Below are 16,176 nucleotides of genomic sequence, written 5' to 3'. Positions count from 1 at the left end.
AGCCACCCAGTGGAACCCAGGGGCTGTTTTATTTTTAATAACACCCACACTGTAGAATGTGCTGTTCCAGCTCACTCTGTGCTAGGAAATTAAACAAAAGATGCTGGTTCTGTAGAAAAAAAAAGACCAAACATTTTAGTTAAAAAGAAGGAAAAAGTGAATACGAGCCTTATCCGTGCTTCTGGGGGCAAAGAGTGCAGCACACAGGCTTGAATTTTCACTGCCCTGCAATTTCAACAGTTGAATCAAACAATTCCACGTGTTCTCAGAGATGTTTTATTTCCCACATACCCAAAAGTACAGCTCTACCAGGACCCACAGACACCATCACAGGAGGACATTTGTTATTTCAGTGCCCCGCAGTGGGCTCTGAAGTTAGAGGGTTTTAGCTGAGAAAAATGAGGATTTCAATGTATAAAACCAAAGCCAGCTGCAAAGGAAAGAAAGTAAGTGCTACTAAAAAAATTAATGCCCATTTAACTTAGGTGTAAATGAAATCTTGAAAGTGGGTGTTGGTGCCATTAAAAGCCAGCAAATGTGACTTGACTCCAATGTCACCTTCCAAGAGAGAAATAATCAGATGCAAGGAGCATCACAAAGATGTTGGAGGAATATTAAAGCTAATTGCATGCAGGAATCTTTGACAGCCACTGTCAAGTAAATCTCTAATAGCTGCTCCTTGCATTAATTGCTCACAGTACAAACATCTGGGACATGAAAGCAGTGTGAGCTCGTAAAATGCCTATTGAAATGAGGGATTCCCTGCCTGGAGCAGGGTTGGCCTCAGCCCCAGCAGCTTCCCAGCCCAGTGTGGACAGCTGGGCTCACTACTTCCTACTGGGAATTGTGAGTAGATTGTGGCATTTCAAACTCTTCTGCCGACAAACCAAATTGGGATGACAAACTGTTAGTCACAGTTCCTGCAAGGGAACAGACGGAACCGAAGTGGCTGAGCAGAGGAGCACAGCTGCATCTCAGTCACTCAGGATTCCCCAGCCTGGTCACCGTCGGGAATTCTGTTTCCAGCAGTGAGTTCAGGAGCTGAGGAAGGATGGAGCTGCTGCGGTGCGTCCCTGTGAGAGCCCCCAGAGGCAGCGGTGACAGCTGCGGGGCTGGAGCCACCCCTGGTGCCCCGGGGGCTCAGCCCTCCTCCTCCTTTTCACACCGAGAGCAGCAAAACGTGGCTCAGCACTGTGCCCTCAGCGACAGCCGAGGCCATCCAACATCCATCCTCACACTCTGTGTTTGCCCTTCCCAGCCCCGGGCAGGGCCCAGGGGATGGGGCAGAGCTGGGGAACTCACTGGCAATGGCGCTGTCACATCTGGCTGTATTTAACTGGGACCTCTGGCACAGCCCTTGGCACCCTGCACAGCATCCTGCAGTCCCCCACCACCACAGGAATGGCACCAGCTCTGAGGTAGGTGTTGTGTTTGCATAAAGAATATCTGAAGCAGGGAGAGCCCCAATGGACTGGGAGCCAGTTTTTAATTAGCAGCTCCTTCCCTGCACACAGCCCGAGCTCACCGGCCTCGCTGCTGGGGACGGAGCAGGGAGGGCTTTGCTGCATCACCCAAAATGAGCCCATTTCCTCAGGTTCTGGCTTAGGAAATTTCTGAGGATCCAGAACCCCTCCCAGCCTCAGCTCACTGTGAAGGAAACTCTGAGTTTATTTTCTAAAGCACAATGATGTTGTTTGAAGGAGGAAAAAGTGATGCAGAAGAATTCTGTCTGGTATCTGCAGTTCACAAGGTCAGGTTTAGAAAGCACAGCATCCAGGATGCTGCTCCCTTTTTCCTGCTAATATTCAGGAGAAAAAGGAAAAAAAAAATTTAAATTTGTTTCCAAGTAAATTATCGGGTGGGATAAACCAGGCAGCTTTGCCAAGGAGAGGTCACAAGCTGCTTCACAGACCTGTGCCATGATCTCTGATGGGCAGAGGAGTGGTGCTGCCAAGGGACAATAGGAAAAACTGGGATTGGGATATCCTCAGAGCCAGGAACACTCTGTGGAACCAGCCCTTGACCTCACCCTTCAGAGATCTGCTAGGGGCCAAGTTCCAGGTGCTTCACTGACAAAAGTCAAACTTCTGGTGGGCAAAAACCAGCATATCCCACGTTTCAAAATAAAATTACAAAAAAAACCACAAACAAACAAAAAAAAAAAACCAAAACAAAAAAATAGGGCAAAGAAAGAGATTCTTACTCAGAGCAAACCCAGAAACCCAGGGAACAGGAATGTTGTCACTGTAGGATGTGAGCAACCTCCTAAGAAGGGAAGGTAAAATCCTGAAACAGCACAGGGAGACAGGGCTGGATTTGCTCCTGGGGCTTTGGGAGTCTGAAACCGTTTCTAGAATAAGATTTTATTCTGGGTCAAGGATTTTCCATGAGGGATACATGCATGGACTTTGCTTCCAGAATTCCTGACTTTCCAGAGGAAAGGTACAAATTACATTTACATTTGTCCCTCTTTATCAGACTCCAGTTATGCTGAAATGCCAGAGACAGAAGTTTCACTTGTCTGGGAGAAATATTAAAGTCTATGGAACAACTGAGAATTGGAAATCAGAACTTCCCTGAGCTCTACATAATCAAGTTACCTGTTCACAGGGAGAGATGCAAGGTGCAGAGTGATTCCCTTGGCTCCAATCCTTAAAAAAACCCACCAAACAACTCAAAACCGTATCAAGTTCTTTGTCTCCCATTGTCCCAAATATTTTGGCTCTTTTCTCCTTTGGCAGAGCCTGGTGCTTCAAATCCAGTGATTAAAAACAAGGGTGGGAACGAACAACTTCACAGATTCTTGAATAAAAACTTGGTGAGTATTTGACCCCTGCTCTCGTTGTTTTCACCTGGACAAGAACACGGATGGATAACTTTGCTCCCCAACCTGACTAGAGGAACAATCAGAGATTAGGGACAAATGTGGCATTTTGCTGGGTAGGAAGACAGTGCATCTTCATGACAACTCCTGAACTCAATGTTTCTTAATCCTAAAAAACAGTCTAAAAAAGCACTGGACTCTCACCTTTCCTTGCAAGGAAGATGCCACAAGCCCTTACCCCACTGCAGCCCTTTTGCAAGAACATCCAGTGATTATAAAGATCAGGACCCAAGCAGAAAGATTACTTGGGATTGAAAACAATCAGTTATTCCTTTCTAAAACAAAGTTCATCTCATTAAAAAAAGGTGACTGTATTTAATAAATAGTCATTTCTGACATAATAAGTTAAAAATTAATTTAAAATAAGCTAGTATAGAATAAATAGGCTTCAGTAAGTGCTTACATACATACATGCCTCTCTGAATGGTTTCAAGTGAGCTCATGTTTAAAAGAAGCAAGTTCTGTAATACTGCCAGAAAATCTTGTGCCTTCAGGAAATCAAATATTGCTTTTCTTAGCCCTTTAGGACTGGATTCAGTTCCCATCCACTAGGGAATGGGACAGATCTACCCATTATTGCTGTAAACCTGAGTAAAAAGAAACAATAGTTTGAAAGATGCCACTCACTGCAGGCAGAGTAAATGCCTGGAATTTCTAAAAAAAAAATATTTTTACTTTGTTTCTCAGCAGGGTTTAAAAAATGCAACACATTTCCCAGAGCATCCTGCCAGACCAGAAGAGGTTTTTGGTTTGGCCTGGGAGTGATTTCTGAACTATCCTACCTGTACCCAGGTGTTGGCAGTTCCTTCCAAGGCCCTGCCCCTGGAATGCCCAATTGACTGTCCAGTGTGGAACCAGTAGCCCGTGGGCACCCAGGACATTCCCTTCGTTTTGCCACCCAGGAATTATCTAAAGGTCCAACAGGTAAGGCAACATCAGCCTCCTCTGGGGAAAGAACTGATGGGAAGAGCCCTTTGGAGTGGAGTGGATCCCTGCAAACTCCCAGGCACCCAAAACCCACAGGTGCTGAAGGAGGCTACTGAGAAGCATGCAGCTGACCCAAAACTCCTAAAACTGCCCTTGGAATTTCAGTTTTTGTGGTTGAAGCAGCTCCCAGAGGCATCTCTGTGTCCAAATGGCTGCGGCTGCCCCACGGCTCAGCCCTGGAGCTCTTTGGTTTGGGGCTGGAGCAGCCCCGGGTGCCCCTGCTGCTGCAGCCTTGGCTCTGCTATCTGGAGAGGTGGGAGCTGCTCTGGGACTGGCTGGAAGATGTGGTGACTCCACTCAGCTGGGAAAAGCCACTGTTGCAAGATTCCAGGCTCGACATGGATCCCCTGGGACAGGACAGAACAGATGTGCTGTTAGGAAGACTGCAATTTAGGGATTCCTCCCACAGATCAGCTCCCCCTCTCTAACACTTGCACAAAGTGCTTTTTGGCCCACTATTTCCCACTTGCTCTCTAAGAATCTCTGTGTCATGATGAAAAATTAATCAGTCAGAGACATTTTTTCCCATTTACAGCTATTCCTTGTCTCTGACTATTGTTCTGGGGAAAGGGACACAGCTGGAGCCTCTGGGAGCTGTCCCTGAGGAGAAAGGAAAGCTCCAGAGCACCCCAAATGCTTGTGAACCCAAGGACTCCAGACTGCTGAACACCAGAGTCCCAACTCAGCATCTCCAGCTCCTCCTGCCAAAAGCAGCCTGGGCTCAGGAAGAACATGACTGGAGTGAGGGATTTCTGCTACTCTGACCCCACAGGACCTGGCCAGGTCACGCCTCAAGCAACCACCTTCAAGTCTGTTCTGCCCAATGCCTCCTCCAGCTCTAGGGAGAAGACAAGGACCTGCACAAGCTCAGATTAACAGGAGATGGGGAGGGGGCCAGGCACACCCTGCCAAGGCTGGCTGTTCACCTGTGTTCAGAAGTGCTCATCCTTCTCGAATGCCAAACAAAGTCATCTGGGAAATAGCCCAGCTGATATTTAAATTACTCCAAAAGCAGCTTCTCAAAATATTCCCAACTAAGATAAAAACCCTCTTGAGTTAAAAATCTCCTGCTCTTCAGGCAGCTACAAGCAAGACCCAAAGCACAAATTTCACTGGTGGACACAGATTAAAGGGAACTTTTAAATACCTACAGCATCAGAGGAGACAGGTTGCAAAAATGCCACCAATTTTGTGTCCATCCCCTCCTCAGTGAAATACACCCCCTGTGAGGGTCTCTGATATCCAAGTGTTTAACTCACACTCAGTGCAACTTGTAGTAAACCTCTTGTAAATGCCCCACCTGAAGTCCTTGGAGGCCAGCACCTCGTAGTAGTAGATGAGCTTGCACTTGTGGCTGGAGCCCTGCAGGGAGGCCAGGACATCGTCCACGCGGGGGAGGCTGGAGCTGGAGCAGGGCAGGGGCCCGTGCATCCTCCACTGCAGGATGTAAAAGCCAGGCCAGCGTGTGACATGGGACCCCTGCAGGGAGGGAGGACACCAGGTGACCACGGGTGTCTGGGGGAATGGCTGAATGACCCAGCACAGGTGTCATTCACCTGTCTCACCTCCCTGAGACACAGTCCTGTAGTACCAGTAGGGGAAAAAAAATAAGCTTATTTAGCTTAGTTTCCATAAGAATTTTAGCTTGGAGTCTTTTTCCAATGACTCACTCTAAATAAGAATTTCCCACTTTCACAGGGTATCCAGAAAATGATCACAGAATGGTTTGGGTGGGAAGGGACCTTAAAGCCCGTCCCATTCCAACACCTTCCACTGTCCCAGGCTGCTCCAAGCTCTGTCCAGCCTGGCCTTGGGCACTGCCAGGGATCCAGGGGCAGCCACAGCTGCTCTGGGCACCCTGTGCCAGGGCCTCCCCACCCTCCCAGGGAACAATTCCTAATTCCCAATATCCCATCCATCCCTGCCCTCTGGCAGTGGGAGCCATTCCCTGTGTCCTGTCCCTCCATCCCTTGTCCCCAGTCCCTCTCCAGCTCTCCTGGAGCCCCTTTAGACCCTGGCAGGGCTCTGAGCTCTCCCTGGAGCTTCTCCTCTCCAGGTGAGCACCCCCAGCTCTGCCAGCCTGGCCCAGAGCAGAGGGGCTCCAGCCCTTGGGGATCTCCCTGGGCTCCCCTGGACTCTCTCCAGCAGCTCCAGGTCCTGCTGCTGTTGGCCCCAGGGCTGAGGCTGGGGTCTGCAGATGGGATCTCACCTGAGTGGGGCAGAGGGGCAGAATCCCTCCCCTGCTGCTGCTGGGAATGACCACAGCTCCCCTTTCTAGCAGCTCCTGATTTCCCACACCATTAATTCCCTCTCTACCACCTGATTAGTCTGGAGCTCTCAGGACTCTGAAGCCATGGCAGGACCAAACCCCTCTGACCTGGATGCTCTCTCCTTCCCTGCAGACCAGAGGAGATTCCACCCGGCTGTAATCCACCCCCAGCACCCAGCTCTTGTCAATGAGCTGCACATTGTCCCCTGCACCAGAGGGACTTGGTGACGTGGCTTCTTTGTGGCTTGGCTCAGGAGCTCGTTTGGAGTGGAAGAGGCTGAACACCACATCTCCCTTCAGGATGTCGAAGTCCCAGGTGATGACAGATTCCCCTTCCAGGATCTCCACAAGTATCTAAGAAAGGAACAGAACAAGTCCCTTACAGGGTCAGGTGCTCAAATGGCAGCAGTGTGTTTGCCCACCCACTCTGGGGCAAACAGCCTTGGCTCCACAATCCTCCAACTGGCTGATGGTCTTGATTCCTGAGGGGAATACACACCATTTCCCACTCCCAGCCCTACCACAGTACACCCACTCAGGTGTTTTTACCTTTTCTCCCCATATCAGAGTTGCTTGTACATGAGTTACTTGTTCTAGGAAAACCTCAGTGGAACTGAGGCACAAAGAGCCAAATCAGTGACTCCCCATCAGAGAGCCCAGAAGACTGATTTGACACTGATTTGCTCCTTTTTGGGACATCCTGTTTCCTGGTGACTCATCAAGCACACGTCTTTTATCACCCCCACTACTGTCCCAGCTACACTGCTGGGAATGGGAGCTGAATTATCAGAAGGGAAACTGTGTGCCCTTTATTTCTCCCAAGAGGAGGAGGAGAGGGAGGAGGAGGAGACTGGACCTTACAGAAGATCAGGCCATAGCAGAGGTAAGAGACACTGCTGCTCAAAGTGCTGCTCTTCACTCCCACACTTGCAGCTGTTCCCTTGCAGGAACAGCAGCTGCTGCCGAGCCCTCTGCTGCTGCCTGTGCTGGGAGCCCTTGGCTGCTCCAGTCAGCCCCAGCAGAGGGACACGTGTCACTGTGCCATCCCAGCACCTCAAACCGTGCTCTGTACCTCGTGTGGGGCTCCTTTGAGGACACTTGCAGAGTGGTAGATGGTTTCTGTCCACAGCCGGATGTGATCCGAGTTCTCTGGCTCGTCCTCGGTCTGGTACAGGGACTTGGGGACGAGTCCTCCTTCTGAGACAGTGCACTGCAATGGCCAGACAGACAAACAGGAGGCTCAGGATGTTCCAGCAGTGAACCAGGAACTCTTGCTGGCTGTCAGACACGGGCTGACCCCTCAGCTGAGCCAGAACTGCACAGTGGCTCTGAGCTCACTGGAACTGCCGAGGTTTACGTGAGCTCCCTGTAGAGAGCTGCCCTCTGACCCTGCCCCAGCACTGCATGGGGCAGCCCTCTGGGCCCAAATGAACTGCCCTGTGCCCACAGCAGGAGCATGCTGGCCAGCACAGAGGCCTAACCCCTTCCAAAAGGCAGTGGGAGGCCAGGGTGGTGAGGAAGAGGGAATCAGTTCCAGATTGCTCCTGTACACGAGGAAGGAAAACCCACCATGCAGTCTCCTCCCAGGAAGTCTGGGATCACATCCTTGTCCACATAGTCCACCAGCCCTCCAGAGCCCTGGTAGTTATTGCCACTGTAGATGAGGAACTTCTGCCGTGTGTTCTCATTGATAAAGGGACTGACCTGGAATACAAAAGGGCACACAGGACATGGCTTGTCACTGAGGGCAGCTGGGGATGCTGTCTGAGCCATCTCATGATGATGCTTTGGGCTCTACCCTGGAACATCCCAGCAGTGTGCAGAGCTTCACAGCTCTGAGGCACTTCCCAAAGAGAGGGTAACAAACTGAAAATGTTCTCTCTCTGTATCACCACTTCACAACACTTTCTGCTTCATGTAAAGGAAGTTTGCAGTCACTGCCTCACCTACAAACCTCACAAGAAATGTAACAACCACGTTCTCACACTGCCAGAGCAGTCAGCAGGCATCAGGTCATCAGAACTAGATTTATTATTTACTACTTATCACTACTACTTATTACCCTTCAATGTCCTACAGCACAAGGTTAAAAGGTGTCTGTCTTTTCCAATCTATATGAAAGCCCACCAAGTTTGGGTGGAATGGGGAATTCCAATCCAGGTTTCTCATCCTGTCCTGGTGGATGGCAGTCACCAGAACCCAGTGAGCTACAGGCACCCCATGACCTGGTTCTGTTGTGGCTCTTCAGGAGCTCAGCATAAATTTCCTGGAGATTCTCCCTCCCTGCCTCTGCTGATGTAGCTATCTGTGAACCTGCACAAGTGCCAGTGATCCTGCAGAGCCCAGGTTTCACCCACCAGGGTCCAGAGCACAGGGAACACCCGTGGTGCTCTCACGATCAGGAGCCTCCCCAGGGTCTCAGGGTAGTTGTCCTCCACCACCTCAATGATCCTGAGCAGGGCCTTCACCCCAGGCCGCCAGAGATGCCTCATATTGAGCCCTTCCAAATCCACCAGGCACGTCCAGGATCTAAAATAAACAGGCAGAAAAAGGCCTGTCAGAACTCCATAGAGTGTGGTGGCTGCTGTGTTTAGGATCCACAGTAACCCCACAGCTTGTTGAGGATCTGGGGAAGCCAACAAGGGACACAAGCAGTTCCAATAAAAGCACATCTCCACTTGGGCAGCAGACACCTGAATCCAGGTGAGCTCCAGGTAACACAGACACCCAGCCCCAAGGGCAGGAACAGCTGTCACTCTGGAAGAAGGTGAAGGTATGCAGGCCTATTGCTAAAAATAATGTAAAAATGCATTTTAATTGAAGGTGGAATCTGGTAGACAGGCTCCTGTATTAAAAAAACCCAAAATTTGAAAGATGTGGATTAAAATCACCAAGACAGAAAGACTGAATTAATTTGAGATGGGATATGAAAATTATGTAAGGAAGGACCAATACTTGCTTTCCAATTAAACTGCAGGATTTGTCTGAATTTATGTCCAACAAATAAATTTATATATATCTGTGGTCCCCACCACAGCCCATAAGACACATTGCTGTCTGCACTGTAACCCTAAGGACACCACCCCAAACCACAGCAGCATCCTTCACCATGGCACTGAGAGTCTGCAAGGACTCAGGAAAACCAATTATAAACCAATTTATACTGACGTGATGGGGCGGCCGAAGATGTTGGTGTTTTCCTCACATCTCTTCTGTCCTTCCTCATTAATCGACAGAACCTGGAGTCAAAGACAGCACAGACAGGGATTAGCCTGAGAATGGCTGAGTAACCAGGATGGCCCAGAGATATTATTTTAAAAAATACAGAAAGAAGAGGGCAGGGATGGATGGGATATTGGGAAGGAATTGTTCCTTGGCAAGGTGGGCAGGCCCTGGCACAGGGTGACCAGAGCAGCTGTGGCTGCCCCTGGATCCCTGGAGGTGTCCAAGGCCAGGTTGGACGGGGCTTGGAGCAGCCTGGGATGGTGGGAGTTGTCCCTGCCCGAGACAAGGGGTGGGGTGAGTTGAGCTTTAAGGTCCCTTCCCACTCAAACCATTCCAGGATTCCTGATGCACCACGACAAGACTTCCCAGCACCCTGAGGGGAGCAGGTGACACACAAAGGCACAGCTCACATGTCGCAGCAGGGATTCCTCTCCCAGGGCCTTCACCAAACCCTTGGTGTCCATCTGGCCAAGGCGGAGGATGTAGAGCGGCCGCCCATCTTCAAAACAAAGGGGTTAGAGAGGGCAGCACTTTAGTCTCCCAGGCTATCAATCCCATACCTTTTTTAAAAGCCACATTAAATTTTCGAAAAGTATAAAAATCACTGCCAAAAGCAACCTGTTCAGAGAAATTGCTTTGCACTGACTGATCTGTGCAGAGGTAATACAATTAGAGGGAAGCAGGGTGGCACTCGCAGGCAGTGAACTGCTTTGTTAACTTTAAAAACGTCAATACAGCATTCCTCAACATCCCAGGCCACGGGTGAGGTGCCAGGACCAGCTCCTCACCTTTGTCCTGGTAGTGCCACCCGCCAGTGTAGTACTCCTGCAGCAGGGCTGGGGGTCTCCAGGACTGCAGGATGAAATCCACCTGGTACTGCTTGCGCCAGGCCAGCGACTGGCACAGCATCTCCCGCGCTTTGTCGATGTTGAAGTCACGGGCACGCAGGAACCGCAGGATGTGCTCATCCTTGGGGATCTGCCAGGAGAGAAAGGCTCAGGATCAGCACTGGAATGTTCCATTTGGCCTGCAGAGGAGGCTGCAGTTGACACTATTTTTTAATCTCTTAAAACAAAGACAGCAAACATTAAACTTCCGCCTCCCTCTCTCCGTAGCTAACCCAGCTGGAAGCAGCAGAGGGTGCCAGGAGCACAAAAGCAGGACCAGCTCACTGACTGTGGGAAGCCCTTCCCCAGTGCAGTTCCCAGGAGTCCCAGCAAACCCTGGGCTGGTTGATGTTTCCCTTGGCTGGTTATCCACAAGGACCTCCAAAATACCATATGAAAGTCAGGAAGCTGCAAGTTCACCTGCCCAGGGCAAATCAGCCCAAGATGGCAAGAGGTAACAAACAGCCACAGGTAACACTGACCACACCAGGCACTGGAGGGGAACCACAACTGTGCAGTCTGAATGATGCCACCAGTACCAATTCCAGCTCTCATGCAGGCCCTGCTGCTGGTGTTTGAACAGGAAAGCTGCTGAGTGCTTGCTTCCAAAGACTTCCCTGCCCTATTACACCACAATAACTTTTGATGCAAATAAACCTAAACTACAACACACCCTCTCCCAATCACCCACCCCAGCACTAGCACTAATCCTAACATCACAGGCACAGAAGCTTTCCAAAGCAAGTCTGCAGAATGACTTAGTCCAGCCTCCTTCCAGACCTGCCATGTTCTCTTTAGCTGGAGAATCAAAGAAAGCTTGGCAGGAGTGCCAAGCAGCAGGAATTAACAACAAACCTGATGGATTCCACAGAAGTGCCAAATCTGCCTAAGAGCCTGTCAGCTGCAAATCCAACTGGATTAAAGCTGCATGTGCTGCTGGATTCCCAGTCCCTCATTCCAACTTCTCCAAAAGTGCTTGGCCTCATTCTCTACAAGTTTGCATAAAATATTCCAGCTCTGTGGAGCAGGGATCATTCTTTCCAGAGTATCCATATTGTGCTAGCACAACCCAAGCACTCCCAGCCCTGCTGGGACACAAACCCCCATGTTCAGGAGTCAAAGCTCCTTTGTTTGTCCACTGCCATGCTCAGGGAAACAGAAAGCTGGGTAGAAAGCAAGGCTGGCAGCTGTGTCAGGAGGGAGCAATCTTGGATTCACAAGCAAGAGAGGTAACAATTGACTCACCTAAAGAAGGGGCAGAGTTCAGGCAGCCTAAACCAGTCTGAAAGCAGCTTAGGAGTGGGGGGAGATTAACACTGGTTCTAACACTGCATCTCTGTGTCCTGGAAAGGAGAGGGCAGCCTTCCCAAAGATGATCTCAGGAGTACTTAGAGAAATTCAGTATGACAGCAAGTTTAAAGCCAGCAGAGTGTTCATCAGATAATTCAGGTTTGTGTTCCTGCTGCTCAGAGGCAGCTGTCACTCATCAGACCCAGCCCAGACACCCACAACAGCTCCTGGATCTCTGCAGGAGAGGGGATGGCTGGTGGAAGGTTTGATGCTTTTCCTGTTTCAAACCTCCCCTGTGCACAGCTCCATGCAGAAGTCAAATTCAGCACTTCTGTTTGGACCAAAGGCAGGAAGCTCCAAGATTTATTTCACAGCAGAATTAGTCTTTTATCCTTGTCCAACCAAAGCAGTAACTCCCACATGCAAGAAAACGAAGGTTTAGTTTCAGCCTGCTTTTGTATTCCCTGGTAAAATGCTGCACTCTCCTGCATGGTGCAAAGCCTTGAACAGAGCTTTAAGTTGCTGCAAATTTAACACCGTTTACAGTTCCTTCAACTCTTCAGATTTTTTAAGCAACAATATATCTGATTGTAAAGGTAATGTCTGCTTTGGAAGGAATAAGGAAGGGATGGTGAAATAGGACAGAGGACAAAAATAAGAAGGGCCATTTTGCAAGAAACAGGAGATCTATTTTTTGATAATTTCTGACAGAGGAATAAGGCCATCTATGCTCTGAATTAAAAGAACAGATTGTCACAGCAAGGTAAGAGCCTCTCCAGGGACAATCCCAGCCTTGCAGGATAAGCTCCTGATTTTAGTCTGCTCTGTCAGGGAATCAGGAGAGGCAGCTGAGCAGTCAGGGGGTTCAATTTGAAGTTTCAGTAGCCAGCACCTCCCTACCCGTGTGCCCACATCCTCCTGGGGACAAGGCCCAGCAAGGCCACCCAAAGTCCTGAGGCAGCTCCACTGTCCCCTGAGCCTAGGACTCAGCTGCTCCCAGCACAGCACAGGGGACAAGGGCTGCCACTCCCTGCCCAGCTCCAAGCACCCAAGGGGCAGCTGTTCCATATTCTGTTTATGTGCTCTCACTTTCTCCTTCTCCAGCTTGATTCCCCAGCCTGTGACATGGAGGGGGGAAACCAACCTGTGGGTTGATGCTTTTCAACCTAAACAAAGGTTTAGGTGGTGCCTGTTCCAGCTGAAAGCAGGATCCTTGCAGGTCACACCAGGGACAAGGCCTCCCTCTCTTTGGGATGTCCTCCCATCCAGGAGCCACTAGGTGAGATATCTCCTACCCCAACGGAGCCCACACCACTTCACTGTTCAGGTCTCCAGGAAAACCTTCCTGTCCTCTTCTCAGAGCACAGTCACACCTGGGGACTGAACCCTGCCTGTCCTGTGCCTCTCATCTGACTGGAGGCTGGATCACAGGCAGACAGAGATCAAAAGCAGTTTCCAGCAGAGCCCCTTTTCTTGGTGAAGCTGTTCCTGCTCACACAGCTCACTCACCACCCCTGGCTGGCTGGGAGCCCAGCCCCAGCTCCTTCCTCAGGGTCAGAGCATCACAGTGACAACAGCAGCTGCCAGGGAGGTATCACAGCCCTTCAAGGGGCCCTTTGCTACATCAGGTGTGTGCATATATGCAATATTTTATATATATTACATATATTCCTGTAGTCTCTACCTGCCCCCAGCAGCCCCACTCTTCTGGTCCAAGTTATCCAGCCTGCTGTTGATGCCACTGTACACCGATGGCCTTGGCCAGCTCTGGCAGATGTTTGGGGTGGGAATTTATCAGCTCCTACAGTTCAACAGCACTGTTGGTGTCTGGAGCTTATCAGCTGCTGGGAGCCTCCCACACTGCCCCAACACCAACTGTTCTCTTCAGACTGAGGTTTGCTGGGAGCTGTTTCTCCATCCACATTCCTGGGTACCAACAAATCTCACTTGGCTGCTCACACACAAGGGAACTTCATTTCAACAGCAGCAGAACAATACCACTAAATCTTTGTTACATTTTATTTCTACAGAGGTGATTCACAGTCACTTTTCCAAGAAACAGCATTCTAAATCATGTTCAGACTCAGATGAGACATGCTCAGCTCTGAGACATACAGCATAGCATGCAGGACTGGCAAAGCTCCTTGTAAGCAGCAGTGTCTTTTGGAAAGGCCAGGTAAAGAAAAAAGAATGAAAATCTTCCCAAACCTAGGAATGCAGAGCGTCTCACCTAACCCATCCTGACTGAGCTGATGCCTCCTAAGCCAGGAAGCTTTTACTGTTGAAACTTCATCCAGCTCTTCTCTGCTTCCAAGTAAGATCACTTGCTCCTCTTGCTAAGTACTCTTTATCTGCTCAGCCCACCCAACTACTCTCTCTGGTGCTATGCTTGGTCCTTCTTTCCTTCCCTCCTAATCCCCCTCCATCAGGAAATCTGGAGTTAAACCCCTTTTGAGGCATTCAAGCTGCTCTAGACTCTTTCTTTTCCCAGCCACATATCAGTTGCCCTGCTGGTCTGAGAGAGATTTTCCTTTACCCAAAAGGAGCCCAGGTAGCTTCTGGACATTCCAGCAAGCAGAGACACACCTGTCCTTCACTGCCTGTGCCACTTCTCAGGGAAAAAATCAGAGAACTGTGGAATTTCCTTGAGCAGGAAGAGACTCAAGGATCATCCAGTCCAACCCCAGACCCTGCACAGACCCCCAACAATCGCACCCTATGCCTGAGCATTGTCCTAGAGCTCTGGCAGCCTTGGGGCTGTGCCCATTCCCTGGGGAGCCTGGGCAGTGCCCAGCACCCTCTGGGGGAAGAACCTTTCCTGGTCTCCAACCTAAACCTGCCCTGGCACAGCTCCAGCCATTCCTGTCCCTGTCACAAAGCAGAGATTGCAGCTGCCCCTCGGGAGGAGCTGCAGCCCCAGTGAGCTCTGTGCTCCATCTCCTCTCCTCCAGTTGAACAGACCAAGTGCCCTCAGCCTCTCCTCCTATGGCTTCCCTCTGAGACCCTTCCCCACCCTCATGTTCCTCCTTGGGACACTTTCTGACAGCTTTAGATCCTTCTGATATCCTGATATCTGAGAATATCTGATATTCTGATAATCCTGGTGCCCAGGATTAGAGGTGAGGTCACTCTGGCACAGAGCAGAGCAGGACAGTGCCTGCAGGGCACGGTGACCCTTTGGGCTGCCAGGGCTGACTCATGCTCAGCTCAGCATCCACCAGGACCCCCAGGTCCCTTCCTGTGGTGTCACACTCCAGCCTCTCATTGCCCAGTGTGTTTGTGCATCCAGGGTTCCCCATCCCAGCTGGGGTTCCCCCCGGATGCCCCTCAGTGCCTGCCCTACCCACCTTTCCCTTGTGAGTCTCCTGGAGCCACTGGCGCAGGCGGATCAGGCAGCTCTCCTGCAGCGGGGTGAGCTGGCCCAGGTAGCGCTCGATGTAATCCGCGTCCAGTTTGTCGGCTGCAGGGAGAAACAACAACTCAGAGCACACTGGCACAGCCAGCAGGGAGGGCAGCAGGTGTTTCTACACATTGGGTTCCCTATGATTTACATGGGATTTGCTCAGAAGCCCCATCCCAGCAGTCTGAGGGAGGAAGGGAGGCAGGGATGGAAGGACACTATTCTGGTGACTGGGGCATGAGGCCCCAGGCAGCACATGCTGTATCACAGCTGGATCATTCCCCCTGTCTCTGATATTCCATTCAGCCCTGAACTGCTCCAGGAGGAGCTTTAAAAGATCTATCATGAGCTCTGGCACTCAGCTCACCAACGACTCCAAAACTTGGGCACTTCCATCTCCACGTGCCCTAAATCTCATGCACAACTGCAGTGACAAGTAGCTTGCTGGAAAACCAAGCCATTATTCTACCCAGGGACACCAGAGACTAAGGGAGAACAACAGCACATTTCTGACAGCCAGGGAAGATTTGGCAGGAGGAAAAGTCCTGTGCACACCAAGCAGCTCAGTGCTCCTCCAGCTCAGACACAAAGGACAAGGGGTTGGTGACTGCCAGCACTGAGGGACAGAAGGATGTGCCAGCACTGAGGGACAATGGGAAGTGTCACCCAGGGCTGGCAGCTGCCAGCCAGCACAACAGGGTAGCTGGGAGGAGCAGCCCAGGCAGCAGCTGGGGTGGAAGACACAGGGAGCAAGGCTGGGGACAGAGCTGCTTTGTCAGGCACACAGGTCTCAGTAGATGCCATCACCTACAGAAGGAGGCCTGGACATCCACAGGATAAGCAGGATAACAAAGAAATTGCATTTGGAAGTGCAACATCCCATGGAACCTCCAGAGCTAGCAAGGTGAGGAGCAGGCCCAGGGAAGTTAATCCTGTCCTGAACAGGAATATGGGCAGAAAAACAAGAGCTCTTCTTCCCCTTCTGCTAGCTGGGACCTGCCACTCTGAGGCCAACATTAATCTCAAACATTTCTCCTAATCAGCTTCTCAGTGGATTCCATATTTTTCCAGAAAAGCCCACAGAGAATGTCAGGTGAGAGCAGAACTACTGATATTTCCAAATTCCAGGCTTTTTGCCTAGTTACACTCAGCAAAACAAGTGCTGCCTTTCCATCTCAGGAATGACAACAACTGTTTCCATTACAACAGCTCTGGATTCAAAGGTCCCTCCTAT

At 50.5% G+C, this 16,176-nt stretch overlaps 1 protein-coding gene across 3 annotated transcripts in view; it reads right to left on the bottom strand.

Annotated features, from left to right (window-relative positions):
- Nucleotides 1-253: 253 nt before the first annotated feature.
- The window catches only part of SEC14L5 (SEC14 like lipid binding 5), a 39,466-nt gene continuing 23,543 nt past the window's right edge, over nucleotides 254-16,176 (bottom strand). For all 3 annotated transcript variants that reach the window (XM_021529657.4, XM_021529658.4, XM_085592582.1), the window contains 10 exons: nucleotides 14,890-15,002; nucleotides 10,154-10,343; nucleotides 9,776-9,864; nucleotides 9,309-9,379; nucleotides 8,498-8,669; nucleotides 7,710-7,844; nucleotides 7,213-7,350; nucleotides 6,249-6,494; nucleotides 5,172-5,350; nucleotides 254-4,218 (listed from right to left, as the gene is read on the bottom strand). In XM_021529657.4, the coding sequence (XP_021385332.1) occupies nucleotides 4,113-4,218; nucleotides 5,172-5,350; nucleotides 6,249-6,494; nucleotides 7,213-7,350; nucleotides 7,710-7,844; nucleotides 8,498-8,669; nucleotides 9,309-9,379; nucleotides 9,776-9,864; nucleotides 10,154-10,343; nucleotides 14,890-15,002 (1,439 nt within the window). In that variant the 3' untranslated portion in view covers nucleotides 254-4,112. The remainder of the gene's footprint in view (nucleotides 4,219-5,171; nucleotides 5,351-6,248; nucleotides 6,495-7,212; nucleotides 7,351-7,709; nucleotides 7,845-8,497; nucleotides 8,670-9,308; nucleotides 9,380-9,775; nucleotides 9,865-10,153; nucleotides 10,344-14,889; nucleotides 15,003-16,176) is intronic.

Source organism: Lonchura striata, chromosome 14 (assembly GCF_050655825.1).
Source record: "Lonchura striata isolate lonStrDom1 chromosome 14, ASM5065582v1, whole genome shotgun sequence".
Classification (NCBI taxonomy): domain Eukaryota; kingdom Metazoa; phylum Chordata; class Aves; order Passeriformes; family Estrildidae; genus Lonchura; species Lonchura striata.
This window is presented reverse-complemented; position numbering and strand designations above follow the sequence as displayed.